A 16805-nucleotide genomic window follows, 5' to 3' on the forward strand; every position below is an offset into this window, starting at 1 on the left:
CTCGTCAGGAACTCACTACGTCTTTCAAAAAAACTCCATTTCTCACAGCGCTAAAAGTATTCATAGTCACCTGTTGCCAACAATGGGTTCATTAAGACTCACGGACATGTCATTGTCAAGGCAAACCCAATATTGTACTTAGACACTGCCCAATACAATTGTAAAGGCAAACTTATTATTGTTGCAAAGACTCCGTCGTAGGCGTCTGCACAAAGAAAAGGGGGGGGGGGGGGGGGAGGGTGCATGGAATACGGCCACCCGTCTAATCATCAACGTGGGCGCCAGGTCTGCCCCATATGTTTACTCTGTCGGAGCTGTTCCGCCATTGTTTTTAGTGCAGAGTTATGACCACTTAGGTTTTCTGACAATACTGGCGGCCGAAGACCCTTGACCTTGCGTTCGAAGAACTGTTTGCTTGTGGGGTCACTGTTAGGCAATCTATTCAGGTTCATTTTTGTAGTTTTTGTATTATTTGCAGGGACTGCCTTCTTATGCCGATCTTGCACAATTTTGTATTTATTTCAATTCGATCACGCCGAAATAAATGTTTTATAATCGCGCTTCGTTATGGCCGTAAGAGTCTAGGGATGAGGAGGTTGGAGAGAAAAAGGACACTGCGTGGAAACTTGCCCCCCCTCCTCATGTAGAACCCTGCACACGTCGATAGGAACCGTTCAGAAACGTGTCTAAGCATCTTAGCTGACGCTAAATAGGCGCCCATCGTCTCAGCAGCAAGTGTGCGACGACAGGTGCATAAGATTGGTTCGGGACATGGAAGATGCATGATAAATGAACATTTCCTTCGAGCATTCAAAACAGTTGAAATTGTCCAAAAAGCATGACAGAGCCCTGGGAGGCTCGCCTCACATCTGTGCAACCCAGACTATGCCACAGGACCGACGAGCGCAGTCAGCCAAGGAAGTAAATCTCATTCCCTCCGTTGTCAGCAAGCAAAGAAACAGTTAGTGAACGTGATGTGAGTGAATAAAAGCGTAGCTAATGGTTGTGAGTGAGTGTCTGTGAGTACGAGTGGTCATGTGTGTGAGTGAGTGGCTGTGAGTGCGAGCGGATATGAGTGCGAGCGTGAGTTAGTGGTAGGCCGTATGACTGTACATGAGTACGATTGAGTGTGTGGTTATGAGTGCTAGTGGTCACGACTGCTACTATGAGTTAGTGGTCATGAGCGCAAGTGTTCATGAGTGCGAATGTGCGTGAGTTGTTTTGAATGCGCGTGGGCATGAGTGCGAGTGTAAGTAAGTGGTTCTGAGTGTGAGTGGACATTTTCAGGATGCTTCAGTATGACAGTTGCTGCCAGGGGGAGAGGCTTAGAGCCGATAACTTCAAATTACAATTTCTAGGTCAAATGCGCGCTTACAGAGACGCTACTTTTAAGAATGCAATAATAGCGGTGTGGCTTGTGGGTGCAATTTAAAAGCACGATTTGTTGGTAAACCATATCATGACCCCTTTTATTGGCCGCCACTGCCGAAGTCTGGCCCACCCACTGGGTCCGGGACGCTGCCGCGCTCCCAATTGTACAACGCCTTTGACTGACACAAAGACCACGAACTCGACCGTAGCCAATATCTCCAAGTAATTTCGATGGCCGCATGCTTTAAGAATACCCTGCGTGATCTGCTTACTAGCCTGTGCACGCCAATAGCACACTACACACTGCAAGTACTGGATGCGCTGCATTCTGTTCTTGCGGCTCAACTCAACTGGGCGTCAGTTGAGTTCATCAGCCACGCGCGTTCACAAGAATGGAAACTGCGGTACTGCGCACTATTTTGGTATACTTTAGAGTGACCGGCTTGAAGGGCAGATTTTGACTTTGCTCCTCGGTCTTTTACTCCTTATGTTCTCAATCTCATCATCCATTTTTCGCAGTGCGGGGTAGCCAACGGGAACAACCTTCTGGTTAAGACGCCTGCCTACCCTGTTCTTTGCCTCTCTCTCTGTGAGCCGATCTAGGAAATGTGTCCTTCTTCAGCTTTGTTTTACTTTGTTTAGCTTTTTATAAGCTTTCAAATTCGATTTGCATTCGAGTTCCCTCAATTCGACGGTCTCTGAAGCCACTTGTACACTCCTCTGGACTGTACGTTTCCCCAGCGACTGTATCATAATCCGCCTCTTCGCTTTTAGAGCCAGGTGCGCTACCTATGCGAAAGAGGCGAATTATGATACATTCGCTCGAAAAACGTTACTCCCTCTCAACACAATTTTCAACCCGCCTAGAGACCCTCCGCCTAGATAGGCGTCTTTACCACCTTCTACCTGAGAAACTTTCCCCGGAGGACTCCTACCACCTTAGACGCATCCAAACACTCACTTTCCCCAATCTTTACCACCTACACCGCATTCACTCAACATTCTACGCAGATACATGTCCTTGGTGTGGCGAAATTCCCACATTCACGCACATTACATGGACATGCTCAGCTAAACCGAACCACTTAAGGCGCACAGCGCGGCACTGGAGCACTGGGAGCTGACGCTGGCCAGCGGCACCCTGGAAGACCAAGAGGCGCTAGTCGCCATCGCCAAACCGTCGGCGGAAGCCACTGGAGTGTTGTACTGAGGACCCCACCCACAATCCGCTCCGGCCTCCTTTTTACAAATAAATGTTTATTTTCCCTCTCCTCTCTTTCACCATTCGTGTTTCCCGCTCTTCAACCGTTTCCGCATCCCGTTTAACAAGGCTATGCTGTCTTCGGAGTTTATGTTCGGTTTACCACATCGCTACATTCACTGGATTGGAACTCTCTAAAACTGCATGTTGTCTATTGAGTGAACGCAAGGACCACATCATACACCTTGCCATTTTCACCTGGCAAACTTGTTTTTATATATACATAGCTTTCCTTGATAGCCGTGCCAGCGCTTGGTTGGATTCTAATGAGTCATTACTGCCTCGTTTCTTACATAGGCAAGTCAAGCTTTCTCAGGCAAAAATTTTGAACTTTGAAAAATTGTAAGACATTGTTATGGAAATATTGAAGGTAATGGTCTATTATCCTAATGTGTAGACAATCTCTTTTCTAGTGTTTCCAGCGATCGCATCGAACAGTTAACAGAGCCTTAGAAAACCAAAGGGGAGCGCTTTTGACGATGGTAGAAGCGTGAATAGAAAACAAATACAAGACCGCCGTCGGGCGATCTGTGGATATCTTGACTGTTATAGTTAAATCTTACATTGTATGAAAAAATTGCATTCTTAAACGGTTTCCCGCTCAGAAATACTTTTGTCCAGAGTTGCTGGGTAAAGTTTCAGCTATATGAATCAGCAAAGCGTCATTAAAGTGTATCATCAACTCACTTCTATCTTACAGTGCCCAGTAGAAAACCCAACTATGTCTATGATTTTTTGGTGAAGCTACTAATCTATAAAATTATTTAAAATTATTATATTTGGTACCTAATATTTATCAGCTAACCCTTCGTGGTGCTGATATAATCGCGAAACTGACCTTGTGAACAGTCTATATATTCATACGACAAGTGTAGTATAACTATACGCAATTCAGTGATCTGAAAGAAAAAGAAATAGCCGCGGTCAGTTCTCAGTACAGTCAGCGCACTGGGGAGCACATCATCCCGTGACAGCATGTCACTGACCCGTACATCTCGTTTCGTCCTTGTCACCACTCAGCGCATTCAAGCAGCAGAGCGTCTGCGTCACGCATAAAACGTACGGAAAGTCGCCAGATCGTTTCTACCCCGGGGAAAACAAAACACGTGCTGTCTCTTCCCTTTTCAGTCACGCTATTGCAGCCGCCACGCCAGCGTACAGAAACCGAGCTACACGCACATAGCGCGCAGTACGCGACCGACGAGTGGGGTCTAGAAGAGTGTGGTGAGGGGCTATAGTTGGTACGACATTATAAGAACACGAACTGCGCAGAAAAGAGCGGGACTGGGCTCGTCCCGTGTGCTTCTGTTTTGTCCCGTACTTTTTGCGCAGTTCTTGTTATAACCACAAGGGGACCGAAGTTCCCACCGCGATGAGAACGCGATGACGCGGGGTGGTAGAAAGGGTGTCCTCACCCTGAAAACAGAGGAGCAGGCATCGAGGCATCCTACACGCACGTTCTTGGAAGAGCCTTTTAGTTTTACTCAAGGTGGTATGTTCTGCGCGCAGCTAGGTTTTTCGCAGCACTGTATTGCGTTAAAATGTTATACGTCAGGTTCAAATTTGGCTTGCGAAGTATATAACACTTTTTAGTGACCCGTGTAACATACATAACACACCCCGGTTGGCGAACCTTGTCGCGACACCTCTCACTTTAAGACAGTAGTGCTTGTGGCTCAGACATGCCTGGTTCTGGGGCGGGGCAATATCTTTGCAGTTGATTGAACTCACACACAGAAGCACACACAATCCTTCTCTCTTGCATCAATGCACATCATAAATGCACGTAGGAAATAGTTTCAGGAGGCATCGGTGAATTCCTGAAAAGAGAAAGAAGGCTTGTAGCTGCGTCCCGGAAAACGTGAGGGCGTGCGACGAAGTAGACGAGCAAGACTAAGATATTGTTACCTTGGCCAATCCCCCCCACGTGGGTATGTGCCATATTACTTGAGGAGAAGAAGAAGAAGAAGAAGAAGAAGAAGAAGAAGAAGAAGATATTGTTGCTGCCTGTGATTCTAAGCACCTGGAAAAAATGACCATGGTGAGCTCTAACCTTTTCCTCCTTAGTTAATTTATTCTTTTGCGCATAAAGAACACAACCAAAGAAACAGAGCCTCCGTCGCGCCGTTGCAGCTGAGCGTATACTACCCATATAGCTTTAAGCGTTTCTGGCCCGTCGCAAGTCCTCATGAGCTTGATGCCGGCGGGCAGCGTAGGTGCTTCCTTTTACATTTCAACCGCAATGCAAATGAAGCGTGAATTAATTTGCGAAATAGCCGCACACTTATCAGTAGTTTGCTTTTGCAAATACGTCTTAATTGACCGTGCCTATTTCTTGCGGAAAATGCTTGGTTCTAGAGTTGAAAACTGAATTGCTTGGATTGTGAGGAAGATCACCCGCTTGCGGAGCGGCAGAATCGTTTCGCCTGCACTGCTGCGGCTTTTCCGGCTCCCTTTGTCACTGTCACTGTGGCTAGAAGCGAAGCTAAAGAAAACAGAAAAGAAAGGACCGAGAGAAAATTCGGAGGAAATTCAAGCTCTGCCTTAAGGTTTTGATGTAGCGTTAATGGCTACCTTCAGCCACCTGGGGTTCTCTTTGCATATCAAGTCGCAGGCACGGAACTGTTCTCTATTTTATATTTTTCTTTGTTTATGGTTGTTTTTATTTACTACAAGACACACAAGGCCTCCCTTTAACCAAGTCCAAGGAACGTTTCGCAGTGGCCCAGGTGTAGGGCGCTCGGCTCACGACCCAACGGGCAGCGGTTCGGCTCTAGGCTGTGAAATTTTTCTTTTGCATCGCGGCAAGGTGTTTGAATTACCCGCGCGAGATCATGGGTTTGCGACATCACAACCCTCTCTACCAATCCTCCAAATTATCGACACTGCAACGACAACTACGAAGCCAGGTTCTCCGCTTAACGAGATCCTTAGAGCTCTCGCTTTAAAACACGAAGAAAACGAGCGAGGCCAGGATGCGGAAACAGGGTTTTTCTAGCAGTGTTTACTCGAGCGCTACCCAGTGGCCATATGCGGTGCCTAACAAGAAGCCTGGATAGCGAGCCCCACAAACGTGCGTAGACAGCAGTCCAGCATCGCATTCACAAGTGCCGGGTTGCATCTCGCAGATATCCCAGCGATCGTACCAGTGGGAGGCTGCGGTCGTCCTGGTGGAGGAGTGCTACCATTTGAGCATGGCGTCTTTCGGCGCTTACGGCATCGTGCTGGATACGTACTACGCTGTCAAGCCGAAGAACCATATGAGTAGCGTTCTCACGGGCCTCATGCTCTGCATTTTTCATGCCGCCTTCTTGGGGTATGCCCTCATAAACTTGTACGCCAGAACAATTGCGCCTCTAAACTTTTTTCTTATCACACGAGGAGCAGTAGACCCTGCATTCGTGCAGTTCTGTATTTCTTAGCGAGTAAAAATTCAGATAGAAATGCTTTAGTAGATTAAAAAAGACAAATAGTTAAGATAAAGATAAAAAAGATAAAAAGTCAAGGCGCTTTTTGCGAAACCAACATACATACGCAAGTGCAAGGCAATAGTTGCGAGACTAATGGAAGCAATCACCACAGCTTTGTCCCTACATAGTCAACAAACACATGAACGTCACCAACAGGAGGATGTAGAGTTAATTTTAGGCGCAAATTTTGCTTCGTTAGTGCGATGTTAAACGTGCGTGCCGGCTATGGTTGGTCATGTTGATTTTTGATTGCGATCGCGGCTCCCGCTCTTGAAGCTGTGCATATATAGCCCTTAAGGGCAAAATTGCCGATTTTCTTTGCGTACTAAGTTAATTGCTGACTTATATTGCTGAAGGCTCTCTCGTCACAGTAAGCGTCTTCATTTTTTACTGTACGTAAACAATAATTTTAATTTAGCCAAAATCCTCAACCGAAATCGGAACTCTGGCGCGGGGCCCGGAGAGTTGCTTTGGGTGACGTCACTGATGACGACACAGGTTGGCAAGCAAGCAGCATGCTCCTGCTGCCGAACTGTCCGAAAAGCGAATCATTGCTAGAGCACCATATGTCGGAGGGAGCATCGAAAATCAGCAATTCTTCCCCAATGTCATCAGGCAGTGAAGCGACGATTGGATAAAAGATCTTAGCGCAAGCGATTTCCCATTTTCGACGACCCGCTGCGACGATAGAGTCCTGACACCGGCCGCGATGGTCGAATTTCACTTGAAGCGAAATTATAGAGGCCCGTCTACTGCGCGAAGTCAGTGCACGTTAATGAACTCCAGGTGTTCGAAATTTCGGGAGCCCTTCACTACGGCGTCCTTGACAGTCTAAGTTGCTTTCGGACGTTGAACACCATAAAACCAAACCAGGGCAAACCGATAGAGGATCGACCGTGGCGCGTCGTGTAATCCTCGCCTTGACGGTTGCGGTCCTCAGCTTCCCTGAGAGCTTCACTGACGAGCTGGTCTGTATGTGAAATACAGAGTGAGTGCTGTGAAAAAACACGAAGCTGTACACTCGTAGCCTAAGCAAAAACTGATGCAGAATTGCACGGGCCACACAGATAGAGGTACGAAAAAATCCAAGCTTTGTTTTCCTGAGAACGCGATTGCGCCACGGTGAGAACGAAACAGATGCGTCGAACCTATGAGAATAGTAGAAATTTGGGCTTGCTGGCAGGTCATGATGAGGATGACAAAGCGCAAAGCCACAAGGACGACAGTGGAGAAGTGGACAGGACGTCCGAACCTATCGCATCTCGAACTCCGCACTTGCAGCGCAGCCATGCTGCCGTCCTCGGTGGCAGGGTCAGTGCCAGGAGGGAGTGCTCGAGCGCATACAGGTAACGAACAGGCAGCTTTCGCGCGGTAGATTTGACGCCACCGCACATTAAACCTCAACCTCACGACTGCCGTATATCCTGGCATTGCGCGATGGTACTGAAGACGCCTGAATTCACGAACGCTGAATCCACCCTTTCGTACCAATGACGAACTCTGCTGCGACAATTCGATGAGAAGAGCGCTTATGCGCGACTTAGAGTGTTCTTTGAATGCACCGAGTGGTTTGATATCTCCAAGGCATGAAATTTTTACTTTCTGCCCGCAGTCACGCAGCCATATCACGGTGTGCGCCTTCGGTGCCGTCCGTTAAGCTGCCTCTCAGTGTTTCTCGTGGCTTAATAGCGTGTGGTGGTGCCACAGACAGCATAAAATAAAGCTCAAAACTGAATGTTGATGCAATTTGGTGTTGGTTACCAAGGGACCCTCACGAGAAAGAGGGACCTGAGAGAACGCCGCGGCTGCTTTGTTGAAGAAGAGCCACGCTTTAAACGCGCCTAACTTATTACCATTGATATAATAAATGGAGGTGTTGGAGTTTCTTGCATCTTTGCGTGTCCTGTTACAAGAGGGTTGTGATTTCGTCTCATTTAGACACTCATTTAGACCTTACAGGCTTGTTACATCTGGCTGCATTCACGCAGGCACCGTAGGGCAAGCCGGCTGGTGTCCTGCAAGCTGATCTGCCTGCTTGACATGCTGCTGCATGTGGCTGACATGGCCTTGGACATTGTGCTGGTTGTGGCGGTGATGCGCTGCTTCCAGAATCCTGTCAGAACGGCGATGCTGGAATCATCGAGCTGCCAGACTGTATCGCTTGTGAGAGCTATCATCAGCATCCTGTACCAATTCGCTATCCTCGCGTGAGTCCCCCATTCTTTGAAGGCAGTTGTCGCCTTGAGAAAAGTCCAGGATTGATGGGCATTAAATTTAATTTTGAGGAAACTGTTCAATAGCGTAAAGTACTGCTGTGGAATTGTTGAATGTATAGTGATCCATTTCTCCGATGCTCAGCAAAAACTTCCTTTTATGATTTGTTCATTACCGCAGCGAGTAGTTAACACTGCCACAGAAAACCAACGAGGAACGTTTTTGACAATAGCAATGCTATTAATAGCAAAAACCTGACAGGCTGCCGAGGGAAGACGGCGAATATATTGATCGTTGTATTGAAATTTTACGATATACGCAGAAATTTCCCGTTGCAACTTGCCGTTGAAAATGCATTGAAGCAATTTCTCGCTGCTTCCCGTTTAAAAATGCTCTTGCCCAGAATGTGTGTATGGGGAAATGAGCGGGGGAGCAAATTTTCTTCAAACTCTTCATTTGTGCTGGAAGGGTTATGAGGGGTCGAAGTACGCGCTAAAAAGCGCGAAGACGTACGCGCTAAAAATATTGTTAAAATGCTCAGTTGTGGCCATAATGTTATTTAAATACTTCATAATTTTATTCATTAAAAATGGGAATCTTAATACTAAATATTGCATTCAGTCTTACCTATAAAGTATGGTTTATTAATTGTGCTTACGTATTTCAGTAGTGCCTATAATAATCACTTTCATGATTAGGAAGGTTTAAATAAACAAACCAACTGAATTGATCAACACGCCCTAAAAACTTTTCTTTTCATGAGTCTCGTCCAGCCTTTGGACACCGTTCCGATTTTTTAACACGAACGCGCGAGCGTACACTCCCATATGCAGCGGTGCCGAGGCGAAGCAAAGCGGACAGCGGGAGAGGGAACGAACATGCGCCCCGATCATGCCGCTGTAGCTGGCGTCGTCTGCTTGTCTGTTCTGTTTAGTGCGAAGCAAGTTTTATGGCCGAGTTCTGAGAGCCTTTGTTTCGTGTTCTATCTGCGGCGCGTTTGTGGCTGTGTACTGGAGCAAACGCGTTGCTGTTCCAAGCACGACTCTGGGCCCCGGTTGCATTTGCTGGTAGCGTCTCGAGAGCATTTGCTTTAACGAAATTAACGCAACAACATCGAGGGTCCCTTTTAATCAGTTTTTCTTAAGTAACGAATGCAACTGGCTTCTTCTGCATGTTCGGCTGTTCCCAAGTGTATGTTCTTTTCATAATCAACTTCGCTATATGCAGCGGATAAGAACAGTTGCTCGCCGCTTCATGGGCCTCCGACGCATAAAAGCCGATGAGGGCCAGGGGTTGCGTCGCACTAATCAGAACAGCCTAGGAGGCGAAGCTTACTCCAGCAGCAGGAATTGTAGGCATGCCCTTTAAATTAAATTAATTGCTTTTTTGTTGAAAGGAAATGGCACAGTATCTGTCTCACATATCGGCGGACGCCTGTACCATGCCATATGGGAAGGGATAAAGGAGGGAGTGAAAAAAGAAAGGAAGAACGAGGTGCCGTAGTGAAGCTTGCTTGCAAGCTTTCTTGCTTTCTCCCCTTTTTCTTCTTCCGGCCCAGCAGCGCCGGGCAGTCGACGCTCGTGTGTCCTTGTTAAAAAGTTGGAAGAGTGTACACGTTGCAGAAAGTAAGTCACCGATTACAGTTACTCATTCTGAAATGTAAGAGACTGGAGTAGTCAATTGCAGCAGAAAAGGAACCAAATAATTGCAGAGAAGTATTCTATTACTATTTTCATTACACAAATTTACTTTGACTACAATGAACTACTGTGCTTTGCTTGATATTGTGTTGCACGTAAATTTGCAAGGGGGTGGTATCTCGCAATTGACGTCGCCATTTCTCCCACATTTCCTCGGGAAGAAGTCAGCAGCTACACATAACACACTCCCAATGTATGCGCTGGAGGGAAGAGCGTGGTTTTGCAACGTATGAACACTTTGCGCACTGAATCGTAGTTGCGCAGGGTTTTGATGCTAGTGTCTAATACCTCTAAGAAACGCCGCTGTTCGTTGTTGCTGCGTGCTTTGTGTGGAAGCCTCCGAGTTGGGTGTAGTGGGAGGTAACTTGCGGCGCCGTCTGACAAGACTGAGGGAGCCCGCAGTGTGGTCTTGTGATACATCTCGCGATGAGAACTGCTGTCGAAGACGGCATTCACCCGGTTTTGGTACGGACATGATCGCACGCAATGCTCCTCCGCAGCCGGTTCTTTGTCGCTCTGTCACGAAAGACACATATCCGCTAGCATCAGTGTTTGCCGTTAGCTTGAGGTTGTCAAACCTGTACTATTGGTTTCAACTTGCTTTTATCAAATAAGTAACTTATTACCAGTACTCAATTACAGATAAAACTGAATTACCGGGAACCTTATAAGCTTGCATTGAAGCAAAACTAGGGACTTTGGCAGACCAAAATAAATTCAAGTTCTCTCCAAAAAAGAACAGTTGCTCTCCTCTTCTCACTGAAAAGGGGCTTGAAGATTGCTCCCACCCTGCACTTAACTGTGCCGCAAGTAAACCAAGAACAAATTTCTAGACAAAACTTTGTCAGAATGCTCCCATTTCTAACTCACATCAACACCCTCTAAGAGAAAGCTTCCTGATCTATAAATATACTGATAGTTCTCTCACAAAAACACTCGGGGTCCGATAGGTTATGCCTTTTACAGATGCAATGCTCCATAGTACCGTCCACTTTGCAGTATGGATGCATTGTGTATGGATCTGCAAGATCATCAGACCTCAAAAAACTGGTTACTACAAAACATGGGTCTCCGTCTATCAACTGGTGGATACAGAACATCCCCCATAAACTTTTTATATGTAGAAACAGACGAACCATCCCTCACAAAGAGAAGAGCAATGCTTACCTATGCATACGTACCGAAAATAAGATCCTTACCAAAACACCTTTGTTACCCCATAGTTACCAAGTGCACATACAGAAGACTGCTCTATAACAAACGACACTCAGACATTTGTTATTAAGCTTTGAAGATACATGTCTTGAACTAGGAACACAATATGCCCTACCTGAAATTGCCCCGATACACGATTCATTGCCGTTATGGTACTGCCTTCCCGCCGCATGTGACTTCACATTAACACAGTTTCGTAAAAAAAAACACCACAAGAACACTTTATACAAGAATACTTGGGATTGGAAGAGAAATATGCTGGCTATATGGAGTTTTACCGGGATGGCTCGAAATCAGCAACGCACGTTAAAGTGCAGTACTACAGCGGAAATTGGAAAAAATAGCAAGATTTTCAAGTTATGTATTAATCTTTACTGCCGAATGTTATTAGGTGTGCATGGCTCTGGACGAAACAGTGCATGAGGACATCGAAAACGGTATAGCCTGCACGGGTCCCCTGAGCCTATTAACAGCGCTACAGTCAAGAAATGCAGTTGAACCCTTAGTAGGCAGCGTCATACAAAACATAGAAAAAGCCACAACACAAGGACATATGATAAGGTTCTGCTGGGCCCCGAGGCACGTCGGCATAGAGGGTAACGAGAGAGCCGACTCAGCAGATGTATGCATCAAAAATGTTTGCATTCCTTACAAATATCGCAAAATGAAGAACCAATGGCAGAAAGAGTGGAAAATGAATTAAAAAACAAACTACACTTCATAAAGCCCACATTGGTGGAATGGAAGTCACGCAGACACCAGGAATGTTTTATTGATGTAATCTTGTGTTCCCTTCGCTTAGGACACACGCACCTGACACATAACTACTTACTCACGAAACAAGACAAACCTTTCTGTGAAAGATGTGGAGACGAACTCACGCTAAACCGTATTTTATTTCAATGTTAAAAACTGGAAAATCCAAAAAAATAATTATTTTATTCAATTAAATAATGAATGCTCTCCTTTTCATCTAGGGCTGATCTTAAGTAATGATGCGGTTGTTGACTTGCCCTAAGTTTGTGGTTTTCTAAGAGAAGCCTTTTCCTTCAGTTGTTCTGAGTTTTTACTCACAACTTTCCTTGATTTTACAATACAACTCACCCACTTTCGCACTGATGAGAATAGGGCTGAGGTCTTTATTTTGATTGAGTGGCAGCCTCGAGATCCTTGCCCAGTCAGAGATGGTCACTAAGGTTACCGTTCGTCTTTAACGTTTTTACTAGCGGCCATTTATAAATGTATTTGCTTCATCTTCACTAGGTAGTAAAAGTAACATTTTCGGCCCTCTACTCCACCGATCACTTTTCCCATCTTTATAAAATTCTGCAGAAAACTTCCCCTATTCTATGTGCTTGGCGCATGATGGCTTTGGCTGTCTATATGTCCTTAAACCCGACAGTACACAACTCCCGAGTGAAAAAGTAATCTATTACTTACAAAATACAACAAAATGCAATTTTCTACAAATAATAAATTATTTGTGACACCTTAAGTACAACCCTGTTCTCGTGACAGCATTTATTTTGAATGTGTGTGCGTTTTGGCGGCGCACTGCGCGTGTTATTAGGAAATGGCGCATTACTAACGCTTATTTCTGCTCAAAGACGAGTTGACTTTCTCAAGGAGCCTACAGAGAGTCACCTAGAGGGTACGGTACTCAATTTTCACTTCCGTTACATTCGTTTTTTGCGATATGAAAACATGACACACGCGCGGCATTCCGTTGCGCTCTGTCCTGTTTTATAGATGGTTGCAACTCGCTTAAAATACGGGGTTTTGTTATTAACGGTGTCAGGAATTTCTGAATAATTAAAAAAGAAATGCATCAAGCCCTGCGACTAAATATACAATAAAGCGCCATATTTAATTTAGAGCATTTTATCTGACATGCATTGTGAATAGAAGGCCACTAAAATTTGCCTTGTTGCTTCTGCGCGTTTAGGGCCTCTTAGAAGATTTCGTGAGTTCTGGTCTTTCAGGACTTCATGCCTTGTAATAAGTGAGGCTTCCGATGCTTTCAGTCATGAATGAAGCGCTTCGTCTTGTGTGGGTGTGTGTGTGTTTCGTGACCGTTTTTTTGTGTGTGTGCCCTAAAAAGCATGAACTCCCAATTCGGCCAGCTCTCTGTTCGTGCTCAGTACTCTGGCAAGCCTGGTGCACAGGCCCCAGGGTGTAACTTAAGAGTTCACAGGCAGGTTGTATACGCCTCCCTCGTATCTCATTGAAGATATTCTCGACAACGCGTTAAGTCTCTTTTCTGACTCGAAAACAGACAAAAAATGTCTTCGTGTTAAACGGCGCATCCCCTCGACTAGGCCGTGCAGGAACGTAGCGAAGGGTGGCGAGAGGCCGAGATAAACCTTGGAATAGGCGAACAGGAGTGTTGCAGGGAGCTTTGTAATTGTGCTAGCCTTTGTGAGCATCGTGATGAGTTTCTCTGAACCATTGTCGTTCATACTGACATTCGGCTGCCGGTCACAGCGTCACAAAGAAAAGGGATCGTTCACTGGCTCATTTCTGTCTGCTATATACTAGAGGATAAGGGGACGCTCACGAGTTCATACTTGAAAAGCGAGGGAGAAACATAAACGTCGCGGAGCACAGGCGCTATCACGAGAAGTGTGTGATAACGAACCCTATTCTTATCGCGGCGCGTTCGCAGCTCTTGCGTGATCGTGAAGCGACCACAGACAGAAGGAGTGGCTCGGTGATTGCACTAAGCCTATTGCGACGGCCGTATATGGCCTTCGACGAACAACGCAGCGCGTAATTACTATCAGTCGATGGTCTAGGATGCTGGTACGGCGCAGCCGATACAGAAGTTGAAGGCCACGTGTCCAGTTGGAGTGCAGGCTCGCGAGCATGCAGAGATTCGTGCGGCGAGACATACAGCGCTCATGTAGAACAATAAGCGCCGGGTCATTCTCCGCAAATCGAGTATTCAGCAATAGAAAATGGTGCGTGTATGTTTTTTTTATTCGTGAATTGCGCCTCGGGGCATTGCTCTAGAAAGTGGATGAGTATATAGGAAAAAGTTAGTTGAAGGGATTCAGGCGGGTTTAGTTGAGGAGGCCGTACATGTATTATCGTGAGCAAAACCAAGAAAGCCATGTCAGCGCGTGCCGATCCACGTCAAAGTGCATGCGAGCGCCGCTGACGAAACACTTATGATATCAGACAGTTTTGGCTGTGCGTACGCAACGGCTTAGCTTACGCAAGGAGCTTGCGGGGACGGTAGTCCGCATGCGCAGAACGCAACCGCAAGCCCTGCGTCTTGCGTGCGTACGCTAGCCAGTGGACTTTGCGTTGCGGCGCTTGCGTGGCTTGCGTACGTTAACGTTGGCAAGATGGCGGCGCCCTGCTCGCCCGCTTCGGAATAAATCCATGTCGCCGCTGGATTCCCCGACGCAATAGCTCGCTCAAATGGTAGCGGTTCGCTTTTATTTCGCCTACTCTTGCCCTCACGTAGCGGTATAAGCGATAACTAGCCCCTGTTTTTCAGATAATTTGCCGATTTTCAAGCTCCTAGGCCTAACTAAATTCAGTGTGTTTTCCTCGTAGCAACGACACCTTGCGAGAAGTTTTCTAGCTTTTAGTAAGTTCTTGCATTTTCTTCAGTTTGCATAGTTTTTCTTTTTGGAAGAAAAGAAGGCTCGGAATGCACTAACCCTAGTTATGAGTAATCACGGTTGAAATTTTCTTCAACCTAGCGTTGATGTGCTTTGACGTCTTCAAGCTAGATATAACTAGAAAGTATACTTTCGAGCGGACTGCGTAACGCACGCAGCGCCGTAGCGCTTTGCGTTCGCAAGCACTTGCGTACGCCCAGCTAAAACTGTCTATCGAGACCTGCGCTCTGCTCTCGATCCCAGGTATGCTCCGTCAGGCGGTTCTCGCATGCACTTCGGTCTGCGCTCGTGCTCTTGTCGCTTTTCGATAGAGCGCTGAGCGCTCATCCTGTCTTCTACTCTCATCGTGTGCGCAAGTCTTGCCCACGCCGGAAGTGCCAAGCAGACACTGAAACCCACGCCAAGTATGGAGAAAAAATAAAATTCACAAGGTAGTGTCACTTGACACTGTTGAAGCCTAGTAAAAGAAATAAAAAGGTGAAAGCCGGCCACTATTCTCGGCACGTGCGGCGGTCTAGTGGCCTGGGTGAGCCTCTGTCGTCACATGGGGCCGACGTTTGCGTGCCCGTATACGCAAGATGGAAACGGAGTGGCCGCAAGATAGTCTCGTTTGCGAATACCGGTTGCATGTCCATGTCTGAACACTGCTTGCTAAGATGCTTTTTTTGACTCCTTGCTGCGAAGCAAAAGGAACTACGCATTATCTGCCGCTGCCAGAGCTTACGTTTGTTTGCCCCCTTAGAAAGGAAGAAGACGACCAACTTGGCCGCTATTCGCCACTAACCTCTACTGTTCGTCCGCGTAGTTGGTCAGGTTATCAGTGACGCTATTTTTTTCATACACTTACGTAAACGATAATGCTTCCAGTTGTTGTAGACATAGCTTTCGCTAATATTCATATTCTTCGGATCATTGTAAATGTAAATGAAAAAACGCTATTTCTGTGTGCAAGACTGTCTCGTTCTAATTACATGATTGGGTGAAGGATTAAAGGGACTCTGGACACATTGATACTTTCACTAGAAGCGGATAATTTATGCGCTAGAAAACAATAATATATTAAAATCAGGTGTCGACATCGTCGGCCATTTGCGCATGCAAACTGCGGTGACATCAGGATACCTTCCGCCCGCGAATATCATAGGCTGGCTACGTGGCCAATCACTTCGAAACTTTGGTCGAGGACTCCTCCTCGGTCCGGACGACAAGTGTTTGAATCCAGTGGCGGGAAAAAAATATTGTCCAACTTTGAATCTGATTTTCTCAGCCATAAAACTGTCTCTTGCTGCCGGACTAGCATTAATATGGTGCGAAAAAGCAATATAGTTAAACTTTGTTATATTTTTCTTTTCATTTCACTTTTATTTACACCATAAAGATGTGGACAGGCTCAGGCAAAAAGCGAACAATTTTCGCTTGAGGACCACCCGAGCCCCTAGTACATGGCGTAGAGTGAACATACAACAAAATAAAATTGTAACATATAAATTCCTTCTCTGATAATAGTACATGAGCAACATAGCATACAGCATACATGGCATACAGTAAGCACACAGGAAATAAAACAGTAACACATATCGTTCATACATGAGCAACAATAGCAAGAGAACAAACAAATGAACAATTCATGTATCACCCTTCCGCCATTCATATTTGATGAGCTACGACAGGAACCTGGTTTCGATGGAACGGGAGCAACATTTTTTCACCTGCATCTTGCTGGAATATAAGGTATTTATAAGTCACGGTATAGTAGAACACAACGTCTGGCGCCCAAGTTCAGTTCTGGAACTTCGAACATGCCAAAATTCTTGGCGTCGAACTTGGGAAGTGGGGAAATTTGCTTTTAAATTGGCTAACTGGAAAAATACTACCTCATTATTTTCGAAAGACTTTTTGTACCTAATACATAAACAATATTCATATAAATTACGTAGAGCGA

General features: G+C 46.0%; 1 protein-coding gene across 1 annotated transcript in view; it reads left to right on the plus strand.

The window, feature by feature from the left end:
* LOC144110202 (uncharacterized) overlaps window positions 1-16805 on the plus strand; it is a 40020-nt gene that overhangs the window by 20527 nt on the left and 2688 nt on the right. Inside the window, exons 2-3 of the mRNA XM_077643041.1 lie at window positions 5761-5948; window positions 8091-8309. Coding sequence (XP_077499167.1) covers window positions 5827-5948; window positions 8091-8309 — 341 coding nt within the window. The 5' untranslated portion in view covers window positions 5761-5826. The remainder of the gene's footprint in view (window positions 1-5760; window positions 5949-8090; window positions 8310-16805) is intronic.

This window comes from Amblyomma americanum, chromosome 11, assembly GCF_052857255.1.
Source record: "Amblyomma americanum isolate KBUSLIRL-KWMA chromosome 11, ASM5285725v1, whole genome shotgun sequence".
NCBI lineage: Eukaryota > Metazoa > Arthropoda > Arachnida > Ixodida > Ixodidae > Amblyomma > Amblyomma americanum.